The 25,447-nt window shown below is 35.3% G+C and overlaps 1 protein-coding gene across 1 annotated transcript in view; it reads left to right on the top strand.

The window, feature by feature from the left end:
* The first annotated feature begins 10,248 nt into the window (after window positions 1-10,248).
* LOC143231084 (uncharacterized) overlaps window positions 10,249-25,447 on the top strand; it is a 24,492-nt gene continuing 9,293 nt past the window's right edge. The window contains exons 1-6 of the mRNA XM_076465625.1: window positions 10,249-10,637; window positions 15,648-15,781; window positions 18,891-19,190; window positions 19,967-20,293; window positions 20,825-21,133; window positions 23,910-24,233. Coding sequence (XP_076321740.1) covers window positions 15,722-15,781; window positions 18,891-19,190; window positions 19,967-20,293; window positions 20,825-21,133; window positions 23,910-24,233 — 1,320 coding nt within the window. The 5' untranslated portion in view covers window positions 10,249-10,637; window positions 15,648-15,721. The remainder of the gene's footprint in view (window positions 10,638-15,647; window positions 15,782-18,890; window positions 19,191-19,966; window positions 20,294-20,824; window positions 21,134-23,909; window positions 24,234-25,447) is intronic.

The following is a 25,447-nucleotide window of genomic DNA, read 5'->3' as shown; positions in this document are numbered from 1 at the left end:
CAAATAAATATCCAAAGTACAACTACACAAAATTCTGATTTTATAAGAAATTTTCAACATTGTGAAACTGAGTTGTGTGTGTTTTTTTATAACAAAGCCACATTGGTCTATCTGCTGAGTCCACCGAGAGGGGGAAACAATTGTCGATAGTATTATGAGAATTCTTATATACATGTCTTAATAAAATAAGATAAAAAGTAAAATCAGATGTAGAGTGCTCTTCCCTTTCAAATCAAAGCATTAACATGAAACTGTCGCGATCATTAATTTGTTTCATTACCAGAACCAATTAAAAGTTATCAAACTATGGCATTTGACCAATGGTATCGACCTCCATTAACATGAAACTGTCTGGACCATTAAATGATGACGAGAAAACTCACTTGTAGAGAAAAATTTATATGTAAAAACGGATGATTTGGGTGGAGAAAATTTTTATGTAGAGGAGCGAACAACGTTTCGACCTTCTTCGGTCATCGTCAGCATTGTTTGGTCCTCTACATAAAAATTTTCTCTACCCAAATCACCCGTTTTTACATATAAATTTTTATCTTGATCATTATTCTTCTGTCATTACGAGGACCAATTAAAAGTTATCAAACTATGGATTTTGACCAATAATATCGACCTCCATTAAAACGAAACTGTTGCGATTATTATTCTTGTTTTATTATTAGAACTGTTTTGTTTTCTCAAAGCAAGTCATACTGGACTCTCTGCTGTGTCCACCAACGAAAATCGAACTTCCGATTTTAACATTGTAAATGGAAGACTTATCACTATTCTAGCGAGGGACGTTACTCTAACCAATAAAAAGCTATTAAACTATTAAATTTGATCCATGATATCAATACTATTAAACTGTCATTATTGTATTCTCATCAGAACCAATAAAACTTTATTAAAATAATGAACTTTGACCTCAAAATACCTCCACAAATACGTCGGAGAGTGACCAAACAACATGATGATACACTAGTTGTTCTTTAAACACATGCTGAACACTCGAGTTAAATCACTTCTATTGCATGAACACTCGAGTTAAATCACTTCTATTGCATGAACACTCGAGTTAAATCACTTATTGCATGAACACTCGAGTTAAATCACTTCTATGAACACTCGAGTTAAATCACTTCTATTGCATGAACACTCGAGTTAAATCACTTCTATTGCATGAACACTCGAGTTAAATCACTTATTGCATGAACACTCGAGTTAAATCACTTCTATTGCATGAACACTCGAGTTAAATCACTTCTATTGCATGAACACTCGAGTTAAATCACTTCTATTGCATGAACACTCGAGTTAAATTACTTCTATTGCATGAATACTCGAGTTAAATCACTTCTATTGCATGAACACTCGAGTTAAATCACTTCTATTGCATGAACACTCGAGTTAAATCACTCCTATTGCATGAAGACTCGAGTTAAATCACTTCTATTGCATGAACACTCGAGTTAAATCACTCCTATTGCATGAAGACTCGAGTTAAATCACTTCTATTGCATGAACACTTGAGTTAAATCACTTCTATTCCATGAACACTCGAGTTAATTCACTTATTGCATGAACATTCGAGTTACATCACTTCTATTGCATGAACACTCGAGTTAAATCACTCCTATTGCATGAACACTCGAGTTAAATCATTCCTATTGCATGAACACTCGAGTTAAATCACTTCTATTGCATGAACACTCGAGTTAAGTCACTTTTATTGCATGATATCCTCATAAATTGCTAATCAGGTGTTTTTGCCGTTCGAACTCGTGTGGATCGGTATGTAGATTTTAACGGACGATCTGGAGGGTCTGGCCAAATCTAGACCTCTTCCTCCCTTTGACTATTGTTATTTTCAAATGCTACATGGTAATTCATAAGAATTAGTGCATAGACAATAAAAATCTTTGTTTCACTATTCCTATTACCCTCGTGCTATTTACCACTCTATTCAGTTTAATCACATTACGGTGCACGTAACAGTTCGTTGGTGTGAAAAATAAAGACGTTTTAAAGCAAAGAGTTTTGCAATGGCTTGTCTGTGCCGATGATGTGTTGGAACGAAAGAGTTGAACATTTGTGAATGTCCTACCTAGCAGATGTATCTTTATTGGGTTACAGCACATGTTGACCTTCAGAGATATTGTTAGCATTATAAGTTGCCTCATATTTGTCTGATATATATTGGCTAAAGACGATGTTATAGACCACCAGGTTGAGGCATAACCATATTTCAACCACAACTGGTGATTACAGTGAGTGAAAACAGTCAGTTCCAGACGCGCTGTTCTTAACCTAATGGGGGTCGGCATGACCAAGCGTGTTAAGACGTGCGACTCGTAATCTGAGGGTCGCGGGTTCGCACCCCCGTCACGCCAAACATGCTCGCCCTTTCAGCCGTAGGGGCGTTATAATGTGACGGTCAATCCTACTATTCGTTGCTAAAAGAGTAGCCCAAGAGTTGGCGGTGGGTGGTGATGACTAGCTGCCTTCCCTCTAGTCTTACACTGCTAAATTAGGGACGGCTAGCACAGATAGCCCTCGAGTAGCTTTGTGCGAAATTCAAAAACAAACAAACAATTAAACGTGTTGTTAATAGCAATGAAATCTATTCTGTTACCCTACAGTATAAAACTCCCTCTAGCGGCAATACTTTTATATCAAAACACTACAGTCGCTAGGTTATAAAGTCTATATTAGTTTATGATTTGTCTGAGAACTAGCATCTATTACCTCAGGTGATGTTTTGTAGGGATAGGAAAACCACCATCTGTTACCTCGGGTGATATTTCGTAGGGTTAGCAAAACCACCATCTATTACCTCAGGTGTTATGTCGTAAGGTTGGAAGTTTGAATAATCCTCAGCAAGTTTAAAAAAATTATATTTATTGCGAATTTTCGGCTTCCGTATCAGCAAGTTTTGTTTCTTGTTTGTTTTTGAATTTCGCGCAAAGCTATACGAGGGATATCTGCGCTAACCGTCCCTAATATAGCAGTGTAAGATTAAAGGGAAGACAGCTAGCCATCAGTATCCATCGCCAGCTCTTGAACTACTATTTTACCAAAGATTAGTGGGTTTGACTGTCACATTATAACGCCCCCACGAGATTTAAAACATTGAATCCTAGTGTTTTAATAATTGCATAATGAAGTTTTTAAGTATTCAACAATATTATGAATTGTCGTAGAGAGAGCTTCATAAAGTCAAAGAAATTCGTTAAGATTTAAAGTTTGAGTTCTTTGTTAACAATGGACGTGATATACGAAGGAAATATTTTTCCTGAATACGAATTATCAAATCCGTGAGCAGTTGTATTATATATATTTTTCTGTATAAAACACAGCTATGCAGTTACAAAGTTGCAAAATCGGATTCCTAGAACAGTGATGCAAAAGGGAAAATGCATATTGTGTGCAATAATGGAAAAGACACGTATAGTGTTATGCATTACGTAATGCTCTTAGAATTTTATTTTATTTTTACCATTACCTGAGCTGAGCTTTACCTATAGTCATAAATGTTAATATAGTTGTTAAAACGTTATCACTTTCTGTCTTATAAAATAATGTAGTTAATGTTCGTGCTACACTTTTAACTTTTTTTGTTTCTACCTTTGAAATGGCTCAGCGTTAAGCTTGAAGGATTATAATGCTAAAATTCTCGGTTCGATCCCTTGGTAGAAATAGCAAAAGATAGTCCGTAGTGCATTTTGTACTGAACAACAAACACCCAGAATTAACCACGTTCTTATTGTATGTATCGTTCAAATTTATCTGCGTGAATAATAGTCTAGTTTCTAATTAGATCTTATTTTTGAACACGTTTAAAAATAAGCGAGCTGTCACGTGAAGCATGTGAAGTTGTTTTGAAACATTTATCGCATTACAACACAGGCCCGGTATAGCTAGGTGGGTTAAGGCGTTCGACTCGTCATCTGATGGTCGCGGGTTCGAATTCCGGTCCCACCAAACATGCTCGCCCTTTCAGTCGTGGGGGCATTATAATGTGACGGTCAATCCCACTATTTGTTGGTAAAAGAGGTGGCGGTAGGTGGTGATGACTAGACTGTCTTCCCTCTAGTCGTACAGTGTTAAATTAGGGACGTCTAGCGCAGATAGTCCTCGAGTAGCTTTGCGCGAAATTGAAAATAAACAAACAAAAAAGCTTTCCAACACGAAAATGTGAAATATGAGTTATCCGAAAATGTAAAGGAAAAACAAAAAACGCTCACACTGACCCGTAGAGGAAAACCAATAGAACATAGTCCATATAAGACTTTAAGGAAATGAAAATGAGTAATAATGTAAAGTTTACATGTAGTTTTGCCTTTTACAGCACCTATGAATGAGAAGCGTATTGTGCTATGTTAACATAAAGCCTACTGTTTATTGGCGTATCATAATTGCTAGCTGAAAACGTGTCAAGTGCAGGACATCAAGATACACTGGCATATATATTAAAAAACGGCGTTTTCCGGAAGATGGCGCTTCATATTAACTTAAGTGTAACGACGTGGTTTGTGTAATGTAAGTTTAAAATGTTTTGAAGATAAATAATTTAAAAGGTACGAAAATTAAATCAAACAGAATAATTAAAAAGGATCGTAAATTATCAACGGCCATACTTCTCTTCAATACGAAGTAAAAAGAAAGGCAAAAAAGGAAAAGTGTCCATAAAATTAAACACAGTAAGAAACCTGAAATAAAACACTATAATTTAAGTAGAACTTCAGTAAGTAAGGACAGACGAAGCATCCTTCCGTCAACTAGGAGCTGACCTTTTCTATCATAATTTATTTACATCCGAGATTAAAAGAAATCAACTTAAGGAATATAATTATAAGTCTTAAAATGACTTCGAACTGAAAGAAGTAACTGAAAACGAACACTAGAATGGGATAAACAGTCAGGCACAACAGATCCGTGTCTGTGTTGGTGTATAATTCAAAGGAAGAGCCACCTTAATCCCTTACAAATGTTTGTACGAACTAATTATAACCTTGTATGTTTTCTGACATTTATTTTCGTACGTTTTGCCAATGCGTGTATTTCGATGATATTTTAAAGTTGGATATTTGCACTTCATTGTTGAGTAGCTGCTAACAATTGCCATCCATTTACATCTAGTGATGTCAGGTTTTTATTTTGTATGTTTATTACTGATGTATTATAACGCTTATTCATAACAATTTTCTTGTCACGAACTATATTGTTTTTAGAATAGTGTATATTTAGAACATACATTTGGTAAATAACTTAGCTCAACGACTGTCTAAAATAATTTCATTGCCCGCTCTAACCTGATAGAGATGAAAAGGGCAGACGCAATGCTTCTTTTATTTATTATATATGCATTAACGGCTGGTATGGATAGAGAAAATTCTATGTAGAGGAGCGAACAACGTTTCGACCTTCTTCGGTCATCGTCAGGTTCACAAAGAAACAAAGAGGTAACGACCGATAGTTGACCACAAGTTTGAAGGCGGTTGTGTAATTGAGTGTAGGAATGTAGATGGCGTGCTTAGATGTTTGATTATATTTGTTAATATAGGTATTACCAGTTCTAGCCAATATTTTTATGACACAAGTTGAAACACAAGCAGTTAACTCAGCATTACATCCACCACTATACTGGTACAGATATGTAGACGACACGATTGCGGATTCATATCTACAGAACACACACTTAATTTTTTCAATCACATTAACGCTATACATCCCAACATTAACGTCACATGTGAACAGGAAGAAAACAATCAAATACGAAAATAAGGATAATATCAGGTCATCTCATAAGTACTATCCGAACATTTAACACAGAAAGTGCATCATCATTTTGTCTTTGAAGAGAGTTTTAATGACTTATCATTTCTTAACCTCAAAATAACAAGAACCGATACACAATTTTAAACAAAAATTCACCAAAAATCACCCATTCTGGACTATACATTCCTTGGGACTAAGCATATGAAACAAAACAAAAACTCAACATACTAAGAAACCAAATAAACACAGTCACAAAACTATGTTCACCAGATAAAATTAACGATGAATTAGACAAAATAAAACAATACTTCATCAACATCAATAAGTTTCCTCCACAAACCGTAGAAAACATTATACGCACAGACCTAGACAAAAACCAAAATCAACTAACAAAAGTAAATATACCCCACGAATTAAAAAACCAGGAAACCATATACTGCTGTATACCATATATTCTGACATCAGCAGAAAAATAACCAACATTTGGCAAAAACTAGTAATAAAACATGGCATTCCAATTAATGTCAAATTTATTCAAAAACCATGCACAAAACTTATGTCTATACTATGTAAAAACTACACTGACAAACACCACAACAACATTATTTATAAAATACAATGTGATAAGTGTCACGACTTCTATATTGGAGAAACAAGTAGAAAAACGGAAACCAGATTCAAAGAACAACAAAAGTCACCTTCACACGTTTTCGAACACTGCAAATCAAATAAACACAACATAACCATAAAAAACACCTAAATACTAAATAAAGAAACAAACATAAACAAACGCAAAATAAAAGAAGCCTTACTTATACAACAATTCAAGCTCAAAATAAACCAATACAAAGGAACACCTTTATACCTATATTAACAAATATAATTAAACACCTAAGTACGCCCTCTATATTCCTATACTCAATTACACAACTGCCTTCAAACATGTGGTCAGCTATCGGTCAGTTACCTCTTTCTTTCTTTGCTAACCTGACGTTGTTCGCTCCTCTACATAGCGCTTTCTCTATCCATACCAGCTGTTTTCACATATATATGTTTCTCTACAAGAGGGTTTTTTCGTCATCACGGATTCTTTTATTTATTGATTATAAATTTAATTAACATATATTCATGATAATTCTGAAGGAAGTGACAGTGATAGGTATACATTGTAAAGTAACAATAACTTGCATAACTTCTTAGTACCATAACTCAGCTCAAATACAAAAAACCTGGTTTTACAGACACTGTAATTAAATTTCACACAAACCTACACAAGGGCTATCTACGCTAGCCGTCCCTAATTTCGCAGTGTAAGACTAGAGGAAAGGCAGCTAGCTAGTCATCACCACCCACCGCCAACTCTTGGGCTACTCTTTTACCAACGAATAGTAGGATTGACCGTCACATTATAACGTCCCCACGGCTGAAAGGGCGAGCATATTTGTCTAAGAAGAGAAAGCAAGCCGTAGATATATTAACATATCATTAATCTGACATATAAATGAAGTAAAATGCTTTATTTTTCTTTATATTTGTGCAACGAGAAAAATTTAAGTATCATATTAGTTTAAAAAAATAGGCCCGCCATGGCCAAGTGTGTTAAGGCGTTCGACTCGTAATCCGAGGGTCATGGGTTCGAATCCCGGTCGCACCAAACATGCTCGCCCTTTCAGCCGTGAGGGCGTTATAATGTGACGGTCAATCACACTATTCGTTGGTAAAAGAGTATCTCAAGAGTTGGCGGTGAGTGGTAATGACTAGCTGCCTTTTCTCTAGTCTTACACTGCGAAATTAGGGACGGATAGCGCAGATAGCCCTTGTGTAGCTTTGTGTGAAATTCAAAACAAACAGTTTAAAATTACCAAAAACAAGTTTTCTTTTAAAGGAAAGTGCATTTTAAGGTATTATATTGTTATATCGGTATCAAGATAAAATAAACAAAAGCATTAAAGTGTTTTCAAACTTCAGATCTTTAGTTACCATGAAATTTGCAGGGGACCGTGAATAAATCTCAGAGGGATTTCAAAATCTCTTTCTTTATTCGTTTTCTTCTTTTTTATAGTTTTTAAAGCCATTCTAATTTTTCCCCTTGTTTCTACCAGCAAATGAAGCACATGCACGCCGTCTCGCCATCCTCTTGGGATTCTCATTGTTTGTTATCAAAGGTGAATTTTACAGAGAAAAGAAAAATAGTTCTTTGCAGTCAAAAGAACTACTCATACTGATTAATTTTGCAGGTTCACATTTGGTACAAAAATATGTGCTAATAAATGAAACATAGAACTTAATGTAGAAAGAGCCCTTTCCAAGCGGCAATCCGAACGTTTTAGTTTTTACGTTTGCCGCTAGAAAAAGTACTGTGACGTAATAGTTGCCAACAAACCGCCAACGTCAGCGCGTTGAATGTAAATAAACATGGCCAGTGCGTACAGAGAAACAGAGGCGGAGTCTGTTTTGACTTTGTGTTCTGAACAGTGTTGAGTAGCACCATATCAATTCGAACCTACTCTGAACGAACCTAGAACATTTACTTTTGACACAGATCTGACAAGTTCTAGTGATGAGGACAGTTCCACGAGCGAGAGTAACAGAACTGTGAGTGATACTGACAGCGCCCAGGCCGATTGCGAGTCGGTCATACCTCCAGTAAAAGAATGGTAAGCCTAAGTCATGACAACAAATATGGTCTGTATTATTTCACGTGCAATTTTAAGCATCTCGAAACCTGTCTGGTGTTTATAAATTACTGGTATTACAGACTGGGTTTTATTTGTTTATACTTTGCCGACTATGGTAACTAATACTCGGTCCTTCCACAATCATTGTACCGGATATTTATGACTCGTAACAAGATGGTAGGGACGATCCTGTCTACTGCCGATGGTTTTTTCAGTCTCAACCTGCCTGTCTTGAAACCCACGGAATCCAAAACAGTGGGATCCGACACAAAACATGAGCATTCAAAGTGATCTTGACAAAGCTTTGCATGGTGTGAAGGAGTCCAGTTCTTCCTATTGACCATCTGCACCCACTGTCGCCACCTCACCGGTTCCTTCTCCTTGCACGGAAACGATAAGAAGCTTTTGCCCGATGCCGAACCGTTTTTACAACCATAAGCTCAGTAAACCTTGTTATCATAAAACAAACATAGAGTAGCAATATCAAGACAAAAAATAGTCTCACAAAGTATGTAATCCGAAAAAAAGCACCGATAGATTTACATAAAACACCAGCACAGGAACAAAATGGTCTGCGCGCAACGAAGCGTGTTTGGCAACTATTACGTCATAGTTGTGAAACGTCACGGAAACAGCCGAACGACCGAGAGGAACTTGAATTCGAGGACCCGCATATTTTGTTTTATTTTTTACTCAAAAACTAAAGTGTTTAAAAGTATGGCAACCACACAGGAATTATACCTAACCAAAGTACAGTTTCTAAGGCAATTATTAAATTTGTTGAAAATTCACCTTTAAGCACAAAGCTACACGAAGGGCTATCTGTGCTCTGCTTACTACGTCTATCAAAACCTGATTTATAACAGTATAAAGCTGCCGCTGGAAGTGTGGAAGAGAAATAAATGCCTCACCTCGTGGCGAGAAGAAGAAATAACGCTGTTCTTTATGTTTAATATACTTTAACATTTTGAATGAACCATAAAAAAAGTTAAATTATTATATTTTTCACCGCTTGGTAGCGTTTTTATATTATTTCTATTTAAAATTAATTTAATAAAATACAATATATTTCCACCTAAATGAAAGTACACCAAGTGATTGGAAACAGGATCTTGTTACCGAAACTAGGCTTATTTTTGTTCACCTTCCTCTCTGTATTATTCAAAATATAAAAGGAAGTAATAAACACCAGTCACCCAATTACTAAAAGTCTTCTCCCCTTTCTTCCCCTCCTTCCAAGTAAGTTTTGGCATTATCTCAACTACTCACAGGTCATAATATAAAAATAGCCGAATCGTGTCCCAACAAGTACAAATGCATGACAAGTTGTTGTCTTAAATAGGCATACCGACACGCAAAGTAACTGAAAGTCAAAAATCTACACTAAAACCGTGTTATTATAATAAATCACACAAGGGAGCTTCAGTAATCTCATTAGAAACGTAAAGAATACTTTAAAAAAATGCCCTAAGTAACAGCTGAAATTACAATTCCCACTGCAAAGCGTGAGCTAAGTGCCGTTAAAAATTGATATTTTCAGTTAATTTTACACGTAAAATGTTTGATTATTAAAAATCGATATTTTCAGTTAATTTTACACGTAAAATGTTTGATTAGTGATAACATTCATGGTTATAAGTTTGCTCTTTGTCATTCGAGTAAAACAGAATGAATATAAAAAACACTGTAAACACATCGATATATGATTTATGGTTTGGAATACTCTGAAATTAAACCTAATTCTAATCACTTCCGTCTCCATAAATAGAATAAAATAAAATAAAAAAAAGATTTGAAGCGGAAGTCACTAATGGAACTGATGTGCTACAAACGATAAGAAAAATGGAAGTAGAGATACGAAGAAAGGAAAATAGTTGCCTTATAAAAATATGTCACACATCTGTAATTGATTTGTCCATATGGGCATTGGGACTCTTAAGAAAATAGCATCCTCAAAACTGGTCTGACTCAGGCCTAAATTTAGCACGTTTGTCGCAATTATTTTGGTTCGTGCTACTTTTTTTTTTCTTATTAAGAAACGCAGGATGTTAAGACTCTTGAGCCGGTCGTTTTTGCTCAGAAGTAGCGAAGTTTTGTTGGCTGCGATCCTCGCTGTCTTGAACCCCTCTGTCCATAAGTGGTGAGCGGAGAATTCAGATTATTTCTCACCAGGATAAGTGACAAGTAGGTCAATTTTTACTTCCTGCACTGTAAAAACGTCCATAACTGAAACTTATCTTAAGTGATAGCATTTAAGTAAATTAAATCCTTTGAGTAAATGGAAATAATTTATTTATTTATTTGTTACCATTACATTTTTGGCAAGGCGTGGCAAGGTAGTTAGAATGCTCGATACGTAATCTGAGGGTCGCAGGTTCGAATCCCCGTCGTACCAAATATGTTCGCTCTTTCAGCCGTGGGGCGTTATAATGTGACAGTCAATACCATTATTTATTGGCAAAACAATAGCCAAAAGTTGGCAGTGGATGGTGATGGCTAGCTGCCTTCCTTCTAGTCTTGCACTAGTCTTTGTCTCTCCTGTAACCCTTGCATCCCAGAGAACAATGATTACTCTTAACTCCACCTGGAAGGAAAAAAAGGCTGGCCTTCCACCTGGCAGTATTTATTTTAATATGTCACGATGTTACTTTCAAAAAGCGAATATCATTTTATAAGAAAACTCTAAGTTTTTATCGTCGGTTATTTTAGTGTGTGTGAGATAAAGGTTTGTTCGTGTTGTCTTGTTGACACGAAAAAAAAAAAGGAAACCACAGTCGAAATAACAGAGTTGTAAACCGCAAACAAATCATTTTTTTTCGAATCTCCTTTTGAGTTCTCATCTGAACGACGAGTCTTGTTTTTTGAAAACAAAACAACAGCCAAACTGATTTATTAATATCGTATCTTTGAGTTCGCTGTCCGATTTAAAATAGCTCAACACTTTCATAACTTAAGGTTATGATTTTCTGTTATATATAAGTGTTTTTGTGTATATGTTTATATATATGTATACCACGCTGACAAGCATATACAAAATTATTTGAACATGTGTTAATGATTCATCTTCCAAACATAGCCAAATAGCCCAGTAAATGATTACATAGACACGTCATACATGTAGATTTGGAGCAACAGAGTATATGCAAGATGCCCAAACAGCACACGTTGGGCCCGGCATGACCAGATGGGTTAAGGCGTGCGACTCGTAATCTGAGGGTCGCGGGTTCGCATCCCCGTCGCGACAAACATGCTCGCCCTTTCGGCCATTGGGGGCGTTATAATGTGACGGTCAATCCCATTATTCGTCGGTAAAAGAGTAGCCCAAGAGTTGGCGGTGAGTGGTGATGACTAGCTGTCTTCTCTCTAGTCTTATACTGCAAAATTAGGGACGGCTAGCGCAAATAGCCCTTGGATAGCTTTGCGCGAAATTCAATAACAAACAAATAGCACACGTTGTATGAATCTGGAAAGAGGGAGAGTATAAGCTGTTACAACTTATCAGTTTCAAAGCAATAAAATTAAGATATTTGAATGGCTCACCCAAAGCTCAGGTATTAATCGAGTAGAACATTTCTACGTTCAACCGGAAACGATAATTCAGCATATGGTATCTCGTTCTTCCATTGACAGAGACTAGTAGAACACGACTATGAATAAACATTTTCCCCAGACTCTTATTTTAAGGGTCAGGTATGGTCTAAAAACCTTAGTATTTTGGAAACAAACTACATTAGAATTCGATGAGTTGACAAAGTGTTTATAGCAGCCTTCTTCAGAACTATATAACTTTTTACATTACATTAGATCAGAATTTTACGAATTGACGTCCCCGCTGCTACAGCGGCAAGTCTTCGGAATTACAACGCTAAAATCAGGTGTTCGATTCCTCTCGGTGGATTCAGCAGATAGCTCGATGTGGCTTTGCTATAAGAAAACACATAGACACGAATTGTCACTTCATAGTGTTGAAAACAAACAAGATCAAAAGTTCTTGAGTTGACTGACATCTTACAGTGTTTAGAACCAACCAGGTTAAAACTTCATGAGTTGACGTCTTACAGTGTTTAGAACCAACCAGGTTAAAACTTCATGAGTTGACGTCTTACAGTGTTTAGAACCAACCAGGTTAAAACTTCATGAGTTGACGTCTTACAGTGTTTAGAACCAACCAGGTTAAAACTTCATGAGTTGACGTCTTACAGTGTTTAGAACCAACCAGGTTAAAACTTCATGAGTTGACATCTTACAGTGTTTAGAACCAACCAGGTTAAAACTTCATGAGTTGACGTCTTACAGTGTTTAGAACCAATCAGGTTAAAACTTCATGAGTTGACATCTTACAGTGTTTAGAACCAACCAGGTTAAAACTTCATGAGTTCACGTCTTACAGTGTTTAGAACCAACCAGGTTAAAACTTCATGAGTTGACATCTTACAGTGTTTAGAACCAACCAGGTTAAAACTTCATGAGTTCACGTCTTACAGTGTTTAGAACCAACCAGGTTAAAACTTCATGAGTTGAAAAACAAATTAATTCAGAACTTTATGAGTTGACACCTTACAATGTTTAGAACAAACTGAGTCGAAACTTTATGACTTGACACCTTACAATATTTAGAAGAAACTGAGTTGAAACTTTATGACTTGACACCTTACAATATTTAGAAGAAACTGAGTCGGAACTTTATGACTTGACACCTTACAATATTTAGAAAAAACTGAGTCGGAACTTTATGACTTGACACCTTACAATATTTAGAAAAAAACTGAGTCGGAAATTTATGACTTGACACCTTACAATATTTAGAAGAAACTAAGTCTGAACTTTATGACTTGACACCTTGCAATATTTAGAACAAACTGAGTAAAAACGTTAGGAGTTGACACCTTACAATATTTAGAACAAACTGAGTCGGAACGTTATGACTTGACACCTAACAATATGTAGAACAAACTGAGTAAAAACGTTAGGAGTTGACATCTTACAATATTTAGAACAAAATGAGTCGAAACTTTATGACTTGACACCTTACAATATTTAGAAGAAACTGAGTTGAAACTTTATGACTTGACACCTTACAATATTTAGAAGAAACTGAGTCGGAACTTTATGACTTGACACCTTACAATATTTAGAAGAAACTGAGTCGGAACTTTATGACTTGACACCTTACAATATTTAGAAGAAACTGAGTCGGAACTTTATGACTTGACACCTTACAATATTTAGAAGAAACTGAGTCGGAACTTTATGACTTGACACCTTACAATATTTAGAACAAACTGAGTCGGAAATTTATGACTTTACACCTTACAATATTTAGAACAAACTGAGTCGGAACTTTATGACTTGACACCTTACAATATTTAGAACAAACTGAGTCGGAACTTTATGACTTGACACCTTACAATATTTAGAACAAACTGAGTCGGAACGTTATGACTTGACACCTAACAATATGTAGAACAAACTGAGTAAAAACGTTAGGAGTTGACATCTTACAATATTTAGAACAAAATGAGTCGAAACTTTATGACTTGACACCTTACAATATTTAGAAGAAACTGAGTTGAAACTTTATGACTTGACACCTTACAATATTTAGAAGAAACTGAGTCGGAACTTTATGACTTGACACCTTACAATATTTAGAAGAAACTGAGTCGGAACTTTATGACTTGACACCTTACAATATTTAGAAGAAACTGAGTCGGAACTTTATGACTTGACACCTTACAATATTTAGAAGAAACTGAGTCGGAACTTTATGACTTGACACCTTACAATATTTAGAACAAACTGAGTCGGAAATTTATGACTTTACACCTTACAATATTTAGAAAAAACTGAGTCGGAAATTTATGACTTGACACCTTACAATATTTAGAACAAACTGAGTCGGAACTTTATGACTTGACACCTTACAATATTTAGAACAAACTGAGTCGGAACTTTATGACTTGACACCTTACAATATTTAGAACAAACTGAGTCGGAAATTTATGACTTGACACCTTACAATATTTAGAACAAACTGAGTCGGAACTTTATGACTTGACACCTTACAATATTTAGAACAAACTGAGTCGGAAATTTATGACTTGACACCTTACAATATTTAGAAGAAACTAAGTCTGAACTTTATGACTTGACACCTTGCAATATTTAGAACAAACTGAGTAAAAACGTTAGGAGTTGACACCTTACAATATTTAGAACAAACTGAGTCGGAACGTTATGACTTGACACCTAACAATATGTAGAACAAACTGAGTCGGAACTTTATGACTTGACACCTTACAATATTTAGAACAAACTGAGTAAAAACGTTAGGAGTTGACACCTTACAATATTTAGAACAAAATGAGTCGAAACTTTCTGAGTTGACGCCTTAAAGTGTTTAGAACTAACTCGGAACTTTATGAGTTGACATCTTACAGTGTTAGGAACTAACTAGGTTGAAACTTCATAAATTGACACATTGCAGTGATTAGAATAAATTGGGTTTCTAGAACGACATGGACTGACACCTTGTGTTAAGAACAAATTGTGTTAGAATATCATGAATTGATTTTTTATAATATTAAAAAAAGGAAAAAAAACAAACTAGGTCGCAACTTCATGAGTTGACACTTTACAGTGTTTAGAACAAACTAGGTTTGAATTTCGTGAGGTGACACTTTATAGAGTTTAGATAAACCAGGTTAGAACCTTATGAGTTAACACAGTGCTCAGAACAAACTAGTTTAAAGCTTCATGAGTTGACACCTTACAGTATTTACAAAAAACTGTAGGGTTTTGTTTATAACACGTAGATTGAGTAATTCATTTAAAGGAGTGTGAAAGTCATGGAACTCTATCCATCTATCACATAAGTACAACACCGTTTTAGTGCTTTCTATAACAGAATGAAAACAACAGAAAATGAGCGACGTATTGTTACAAAACCACTAACTGGTAGACTAACTTACAATGCAGTTTGGCATTCCTGCACATTTAAAATCGTGGGTAAAAAGAAAGCTGTAAGGAAGGTAAGTAATTACGTCATTTAAGTTATTACAGATGTCTCTTGTACAGATTGACGAAATATGCTATTTTTGTAATTAACTTAAACGAGAAATGGGAATGTGCCAAGTTGGTACAGGACGAAGTTGAGATTCCATAATGTTTATTTTATTTTTTTTTTCCACTCAGTTTCTTGGCTGCTTCAGAAGACCGAAGAGGAAGAGGTTTGACAGGAATCACGTGTGATTAACAAATCTCTAACTATGGACAGAATTCCAGAACACGTTAGACAAGTTCGAACAAGAGATGCTCAAAATAAGATGGTGGGTGTGGAAAACTATTACGATCTTTCCTGTACGGTTCAAATTTATATCAGTGTGTATTTAAGTTTTGGGACAAATTATATACGTACATATACACAAGTACGAAAACAATTTTTTTAAATTTGATAAAGACAAGATATATACGTAACTTAGCTAGCTATAGTAATATAAAAAATTTTAATGTGCTACAAAAAATATTGAAACTAGAAAGTCTACAAAATGTGCTACAAAAAATATTGAAACTAGAAAGTCTACAAAATGTGCTACAAAAATATTGAAACTAGAAAGTCTACAAAGACTAAGTTACTTAATTAAAAGTAAAAAACAAACAAAAACTCTACTTTAGAAATTCACTGCAACTATGTTAGTCTGAGCCAAAGTAGGAATACAATTAGGTGAAGATTCTTTTAAATAGTAAAATTTTGATTCATTCTATAAACATGTATGAAGCGATTTAGGCGGCTTTATAAGTACAACAAGTTTTATTCTTACTCAGTCAATACTGTGAAATAATCGTTGTTAACATTTAGACATTTTAAAGGTGTTTTCTAACCGGGCGATTTTTATGGCAGCCATTTTGTTTTATTGTGACCCCTACTATTAACTACTACCGTACTTAGTGATATATACATATATGCAACAAATAAAAACGTAAATATGTCGTACGATTGCTGCTTGATAGTTATTGTATTTTCTATATAGCTACTTCATTTTTTCTAGTTGTTATTATTTATTCTAAAATGTAGATTTGACGTACTGGTAGTTTGATACTTTTGACAATATTGGATAAATAGTTTGTAACTATGACATTTCTGCGGACTTATACTGCTAGAAAACGGGTTCCAATACCCGCTGTGGGCAGAGCAGAGATAGTCCTTTTTGTAGCTTTGCGCGTAATGACAACTCAAGATAACTGGATTCTTTTGATGATTGGATGCCTTGAGCTTTTTATTTTAATAATGACACAAGTATATATATATAAAGTTATTATAAAGTTGACGAAATGTGTTTTGACTACGTACTAAAAATAGTTGTTTTTTTTGTTTTATTGAGAACTTTGCACTAAATTTAATAACTTACGTTACCGAGACTTTTCATGTGTTTTTTGTTGGTTAGTTTCAAGTTAAAACAAGTAATCTTATATATATGTGTGTGTGTATCGTTTGATTAATCTATACGATAGTTAAGATAAATAACTGTTCATATTGACAACTGATAATGGAAATAATTTAGTTTTGCTTGCACAGATTAATTGTCGTGTTTGAGTATTTAGTATTTAGCTTCACTCTGATAAAATATGCCCTAAGCAATAATTATCTAAATTTAATACAAGCGTAGAGTTCTTTACGTAATATTTAGACATTCTCTTGTATTTATATTTATGATTAACTTTTCATAACGTATGTATATTAAACAGTGACATCCATTGGATAAAGATTTCATGAGAAGTTTGAAATGACAAACTTAACGCTTAGTAACTAACGACCGTTAAAATACAGTGAAAATGAAACTAAAGTATTGTATTTGCGACAGTTCATCAGAAATTTAAGTATTAGTATTGTGATCTGAAGTAGAGTGATAAAGAATGGAACAGTGATCTGAGGTGAAGTAATGACATGTGGAACAGTGATCTGAGGTGAAGTAGTGACATGTGGAACAGTGATCTGAGGTGAAGTAATGACATGTGGAGCAGTGATTTAAGGTGAAGTAATGACATGTAGAACAATGATCTAAGGTGAAGTAGTGACATGAGGAGCAGTGATCTGAGGTGAAGTAATGACATGTAGAACAATGATCTAAGGTGAAGTAGTGACATGTGGAGCAGTGATCTTAGGTAAAGTAATGACATGTGGAACAGTGATCTGAGGTGAAGTAGTGACATGTGGAACAGTGATCTAAGGTGAAGTAGTGACATGTGGAGCAGTGATCTGAGGTGAAGTAATGACATGTGGAACAGTGATCTGAGGTGAAGTAATGACATGTAGAACAGTGATCTGAGGTGAAGTAATGACATGTGGAACAGTGATCTGAGGTGAAGTAACTCAATGTGTAACAGTAATCCCAGATGGAGTAACAAAAGCTGGAACAATATTCTTTGCACAGTTGAGCCACGTTTCACCCTGCACCAATTTAACAGATACATACTCATTTGGAGAGACGTCTGGAAACAGATTCAACCCTGTTTTCTTATAGGAGAATGACGCATGGCTATGTAGAAATAGAAATTATCCTTCATAACTAGTGAAATCCTGACATTAATACCACACCACTGTTAGAATGGTTGACACATTCCTCTAAAAAGAAGGAATTTAATGAATAGACTAGTTTCTCTATATATTTATATATATAAACGTTCACTGTACTTCTGCAACGTATAGAATGTTCTTGAAGAACTTGTCAAGTATTGTAAAATGATACCAAAGATCCAGTGGATACAACTGTTTAGGAGAGATAACCAATAATCTTACAAATGGTTTGAATTTAAGCATACAAGATTGGTGATAGGTTGTTTAATGGTGACCATAACCTCTACTGAAGCAAAATGTTACGAAATGTAAAAGATGGAAAAGAACATTTGCCAAATGTGAAACTGAAGAGAGAAGGTACAAACCAGTCGTAGGCAATTCAGGTCACATGAAGTGTTATTAAACATCGTAACTATGGACTGAGAATACGTGTGGTTAACATTATGTTATAATACTGTTTGTGTGAGGTTTTTTTTTTTTAATAACAAACCCACATGGGGCTATCTGCTAAGTCCACTGAGGTGAATCGAATCCCTGATTTTAGCGTTGTAAATCCATTGACTTACCGCTGTATCAGCGGGAGACTTTTATAATAGTTACCTTATCGTAACTAAATAATAGTTTTATATAATAATAATAGTGACCTTATCGTAACTAAATAATAGTTTTATATAATAATAATAGTGACCTTATCGTAACTAAAATTATTAGTTCCATGTTACTTTTATTTTTATCTGTATTGTACACTGTTTTTAGGTATTTACTTGCTTTTAAGTGTATTAACGTATACACAGAAACTAGCTGTACTATACAAAAGACAAATGCATGAATTATTTTAAATAAACGTGCTTTTATAATTTTAGAGGACAAACAGTATTGCCTGTGAAGCAAGTTTAGGTGGTTTGCCACTTAAAAAATCACGTTATCTTCAACGTCAACACAGTATGCCAGACATCATCAATAAGGCTCTGTCATCATTAGAGATTCTGATCAAGGCGCCCTCTGCCACCACGGAGGACGAAGGGCAAGAGTTCAAGTGTGCGAGGACAGCTGAACAAGAATATGCACACTACGTGGAAAGTATCACAAAATGGCTACGAAAAGCTCAAGACATTATCTTAGACAATACTGCAGAGCCCCCTAGTGCACTAGAGAATGTGAAGGTTAGTTTTTGTTATTGAAAAGGTTAATAAATTAAAAAATATAAATATTTTGGAAAAAGGTAAAGCATTTCGAGAATGTTTCTATTTGTTAAAAAAAACAAAAAAACAGAACCATACTTTTAGTAGCAATAATTAAGTTGTGTGACCTTAAAGCTGTATACAATACTTTCGTAGTTTTTTCGCTAGGTTGCTAATTATGAATGGTGTGACACACTGTTAAATTTATAATACCGCTTGTTTCAGTGTAGACAGTCGATGCTGAAACATTGTGGATTTAAGCAATTAGCTTCGTACCACTGTTCCACTTTTTTTTTATGATTTTCCATGACAGCTGATTAGATTGATACCGGGTTCGGATTTTGTTTGATAGACAGGGTATCCCCAACACATATGGGTACTACTACCACAAACATTATCCGTTACGACAATAAGTTGACAGCCTGGACAGATAACGATAATGAGATACTTAATTCGTTATTGTTTTATATTTCTAATTTAATCACCTATTAACAATTAATTCATTCAATAGTTTTTAAGCTATTTATTTATATACTCGTATATATATATTTGGCATTTTAAGTTTAAGAAGACGCATTATTATTTTAAAGCACGTTTTCATTTATAAATTTCCCCCTTTGGAATAGTAGAAAGTGTGAAGGCTTATAACGCATATAACCTAGCTTCGATACCCGTGGTAGCCCACCTTAGACAGAATCAATACGATTTGCTTGGAATCAATATCAACACTAGTTTTATTTTTATTTCCTGTATTCCAGACCCTTGCAACAGAGATTTTAGATTTGGAAAAGGACATCGAAAAGTTAGAACAAACTGGAGTAAAAGTCATCACTAACAGCACCTTGAAGGAAACGAAACTGATAGTAGAAGAAACCATTAAATCCCTAGGCGAACAGCTCTTAGAAGTTCAGTCCTGGATAGAGGAACGGCTGCAAGAGATAAATGACACAATGTTGTTGTCGAACCAATTTCAAACCACATACAACTGTCTTGATGAATGCTTAAAAAAAGTAGAAAATATTTTACTCCAAGAAATTCCTATACATTCTCTCGTGGAGACAAAGAAACATTTAAAAAATCTTAAAGTAAGTCTAAATTTTATTGGGAAGGGAATAATTAGAATACTTCTATGGCTTTTTTTTTATTCGATTCACGTATGAAATAAAGATATTTAATTTAGACTATAAAAAATTAATTTAGAAAACATTGACGTTTTATCAACATATTTATGTACCAATTCTACTTTATTATTCCACAGTATTTATTTTATGACAATAAAATATTCTACTGGGGAAGAAAAAAATGGGTCTTTCCAAATAATATTATCTGTATTTATAAATAATAGAAACTGTAGACTAAATACATTTTTTTTAATGATCAACTTTTTAAAATAGGTTTCAGTTAACCCTTTTTTAAATTTTAGCCGATGGAGAAATGTAAGGCAGGTCTTAGCTATTTTGTTTAAGTTGAACAGTTTTAACTTTAATAATTTTGTCTGGTGTTTCAATAAAAAAATTGTTATTTTTTCACTTTTTTTTTATAATATAACTCTAAGAACATAGGTGGGTGTAGTTTCGAATAGCATGTAGCCTAACAGATTACATTTACTGTTTAAGCTTGCCGTCACAGAAAATTACCAAGGTCGAGAGTATTTAGCAAAACTCGTGAAAGTATTTGGAGAAATTGGATCGTCTTGTAGTGTAGGACAATTGGGATGTCAATTGGATGTTATTGAAGACAGACAAACTAGAACTGAAAACAAACTTGAACAAGAAGTGGCTCTCTTCCAAGAGATGGTGGAAGAATGGGAGCAGTGTGAATATAAGATAAAACAAGCAGTTGACTGGGTTCACAAAGCCTGTCGAGATCTTCTCGCTTATCAAATCGAAGGAAAAAAATTACGTGAACGCTTAACGTTTACAGAGGTGAGAAGGAAATGTGATTGTTTGTTGATAATATTGTAATGAGGTGTTTTTGTAAGCCTCGTATGGTAACTACCTGATTCTGAGGCAAATTATTGCTTAACTACGTTTTAGCGACACACACACACAGATATTTATATATATATAGTTTTGAACAATAAAGGTTTAGTTTAATCAAACAGATTAATAGTATTTGTGTAAAATCATGTAACATTATTTTAAATGTATGTAAATTGAAGAGTTTACCTCTTACCGCCCATTTGTAGCATGTATATGCACTGCTGGTCAAAATCTTAAGACCAATGAACATAAAGAAAAAATATGGACTTTGCATTGTTAGACTCAACCACTTATTTGAGTAGAGCTTCGAAAGATGAAAATAAGAAAAGGGAAAATAAAAATAAAAAACATTTTTAGCATTTAATAGTGAAAATGTAAACATTATGAAAGTAGCCAAAGTACTAGCTAGTCGAAAGTTTAAGACCATACTGAAACGAAGCGTTAATCGGTAAACACGTAAAGAAATTTAGTCATTTGTGTTCAAGCATTAGCGTTGTCAATATCTCCCACTGACATCTCCTGTGTTACATTGGGTAAAAACATGGTAAAGGTTAAAAAGTTGACAGAGTTTGAACGTGGCAGAATTGTCGAGGTCCAAAAGCAAAGTCTCTCTCAACGTGTCATCGTTGGTAAGATTGGGCGTTTTAAAACTGCTGTTGCAAATTTCTTACAAGGCCCTGAGGGATACGGAACGAGAATTTCAGGTGGTCGGCCCAAGAAAATTTCCCCGGCATTGAGCAGGAGGATTCGACGGGTTGTCCGGCAAGACACCAGCCGATCGTCGAACAAGATTAAAGCCCTAATGGACGCAGAATGCAGGTCAAGAACAATAAGACGGCATCTACGAGAGAAAGGTTTTAAAAACAGTAAACTTCTTCAAAGGCCACTCCTCCTTCCACACCGTGAAACAGCTCGGTTAAACTTTGCTGAGAAGCACCAAACATGGGACATAGAAAAGTGGACGAAGGTTTTGTTCTATGATGAGGAAAAAATTTAACCTGGATGGTTCATATGGCTTCCAACGTTACTGGCACGATAAGAATATCCAACCGGAGACATTTTCTACACGACACAGTGGAGGAGGTTCCATCATGATCTGGGGTGCTTTCTCCTTCCATGGAACAATGGAGCTTCAGGTAATACAGGGGCGTCAAACAGCAGCTGGCTACATTGGCATGTTGGTAAGAGCATCCTTATTGATTGAAGGCCCTCGCTTGTGTGGAAATGACTGGATCTTTAAGCAGGACAACACTGAATCAACAATTACCGCAGGACAAAGGACTTTTTTATGGCAAATAACGTGATTCTTTTGGACCATCCAGTGTGTTTGCCCGAACTGAACCCCATTGAAAATGTTTGGGGGTGAATGGTAGGGAAAGTCTATAGAAATGGACGTCAATTCCAAACAGTGCATGATCTTCGTGAAGTCATCTTCACCACTTGGAATAACATTCCAGCCAGCCTTCTGCAAACGCTTATATCGACCATGCCAAAGCGAATGTTTGCAGTTATTCGCAATGACGGCCGTGCAACTCACTACTGAGACCTCTTGTTGGGCATTCCCTACCCTGTTTTATGACTTCTTTATGTTATGGTCTTAAACTTTTGATCAGCTAGTATTTAGGCTAATTTCATGGTGTTCATATTTTCCCTATTAAATGCTAAAAAAGTTTTTTTATTTTCCCTTTTCTTATTTTCATCTTACGAAGCTCTACTTAAATAAGTGGTTGAGTCTAACAACGCAAAATGCATATTTTTCTTTATGTTCATTGGCCTTAAGATTTTGGCCAGCAGTGCATTACTATTTTAGGCTATATCTTTAACTTTTCTTTGGTAATTTTCAATAAGAAGTGAATTAGAACTCAATAAACGGTTATCCGATATATCTTATGAAATATTTGTGAAAGGAAGGAAATTACTATAAACCAATATTTTTAATCACATATAATTTATCATAATCAAAGTAGGCTCGGTATGGCCAGGTGGTTAGGGCGCTACTCTGAGGGTCTCAGGTTCGGATCTTCGTCACACCAAACATGCTCGCCCTTTCAACCATGGGGGCGTTATAACGTTACGATAAATCTCACTAGTCATTAGTAAAGGAGTAGCACAAGAGTTGGCGGTGGGTGGTGATGACTAGCTGCCTTCCCTCTAATTTTACCCTGCTAAATCAGAGATGACTAGCGCAGACAGCCCTCGTGTAGCTTTGCGCGAAATAAAAAACAGCAAAAACAAACAAAGATAATTAAAGTTACTCTTTTTATAAGAACTGTCTGAATCTCCATAAGTGATTTATTAGTGTTCTATTCCTGCGATGAGACTCACACACATAATCCACTGTGAAGCGTTTAAAAAACAAACAAACAGACGTCAGTGTATATCAAGCTGCCTATGCAGGCCAGAAATAACGAATTCAATTGAATATAAGATGAACGTATAATGTTATAGATCATGAACAAAGAAAAATTCTTCGGTGGCTCTGAAGGCTTATAACGTTAAAAACCAGGTTTCAATACCTCTGGTGGGCACAACAAAGATATTCCATTGTATAGCTTCACAACAAATAAATAATAATTAAACCTATGATGGATTTAATATGTATTGAATAATCAAGAAGGTACACTGTCTGCTGACAATAGTTTCGAGTACACGCTCTCATATAGAACTTGTAAGTATATAGATTTAATGTTTTCATATCCCGTTTTTTTTAAAAATACAGAGATTGGTAGCGGACATCGCCATTCAAAGGGCTAAAGTTGTTCTGGCCGTCGAAAAACTTGAAATACATTTTCACGCAAGGTCTTCATCTCCGGAGTATATGATTTCTACAGCTCAAGAACTAGCAAAGAAGTTAGACAACTTTCAAGAAGAGACTAAGAAGGAATGCCAACATCTACTTGAGAGTGTTCATCTGGAAGAACAGTACCAACAAGAGTTAGCAGAGCTGCGCCATCTTCTGTTACAGAAGGAACATCATTTAAAATTAACACAGAATCTTGCCTTTTCTCCAGTAGAATGTGAGGAAAACAACGCCCACCAAGCTGTAAGTGCCCTTTCATGTATAAAAACACAGTTTTGCTTAAATGTATTGTGTTGTAACAGTGGTTCCCAACCTTTTTTATGCTCCGCACCCCTAATTTTTTTTTAAATGTTCTCGCATCCCTCACAGTAATTATTTATTTAAGAATAACGGTGAAGGTGGCCAAAACAAATGTTATCTCGCACCCCTGGTTGGGAACCACTGTGTTATAACATCATTGTTATTTTAGTATCGCATTAAGTTACCCAGGTGGTTAGTGCGCTTTACTAGTAATTTGAGGGTCACGAGTTCGCATCCCCGTCACACCAAACATGTTCGCCCTTTCAGCCGTAAGGACGCAATAATATGACAGTTAATCCCACTATTTATTGGTAAAAATGTAGCCCAAGTGCTGATAGTGGGCGATGATGACAAGCTGCTTTCCGTCTAGTCTCAAACTGCTAAATTAGGGACCCAGATATCCTTCGTGTATCTTTGCGCTAAATTCACAAAACAAACAATATCCCATTGGGACAAATGTTTCTCTGTGCAATTCCATACTTCATTCTTTCAGACTGACGGGTACAGAAGGGGACGGAGGTTTCATAAAAATAATGTTTATAAGGAAATTCTATTAATGTGAAATTAATTAATTGTAGTTGTAATCTATTATACATCAGCTTTATCAAAGTGTCACATTAACGCCATTTACTCACTAATGTTATTGTGAGTACATTTTTATCTAACGCCCTTCTCCTTTCCGAAGCTTTAAATTCGTCCTCAGTTCCTTCATATACTCTTCAAACCTTTGATATAACTCATATATGGCCAGATGGTTAAGGCACTCCACTCGTAATTTGAGGGTCGCGGGTTCGAATCCGCGTCACATCAAACATGCTTGGCCCTTTTACCCATGGGGGCATTATAATGTGACGGTCAATCCCACTATTCGTTGGTAAAAAATAGCTCTAGAGTTGGCGGTGGGTAGTGATGACTAGCTTCCTTCTCTCTAGTCTTATATGGCTAAATCGAGAATATTCGATTCTTGGTTTAAATAAAAAAAAATGATTGAAGAGTGTGATTTACCAACAAAACCAGTCTACAAGTAAAAACATGTGAGTTAAACTGTTTATCTGAAGTTAATAATTGGAATTGATCCGTTATTGTTACACATATTTGCTTTACTTTATTGAAATTTCTTGATCTAAATCGAATTTAGAAAATAAATAATAGGTGTA

This window comes from Tachypleus tridentatus, chromosome 10 (genome assembly GCF_004210375.1).
Source record: "Tachypleus tridentatus isolate NWPU-2018 chromosome 10, ASM421037v1, whole genome shotgun sequence".
Classification (NCBI taxonomy): domain Eukaryota; kingdom Metazoa; phylum Arthropoda; class Merostomata; order Xiphosura; family Limulidae; genus Tachypleus; species Tachypleus tridentatus.
This window is presented reverse-complemented; position numbering and strand designations above follow the sequence as displayed.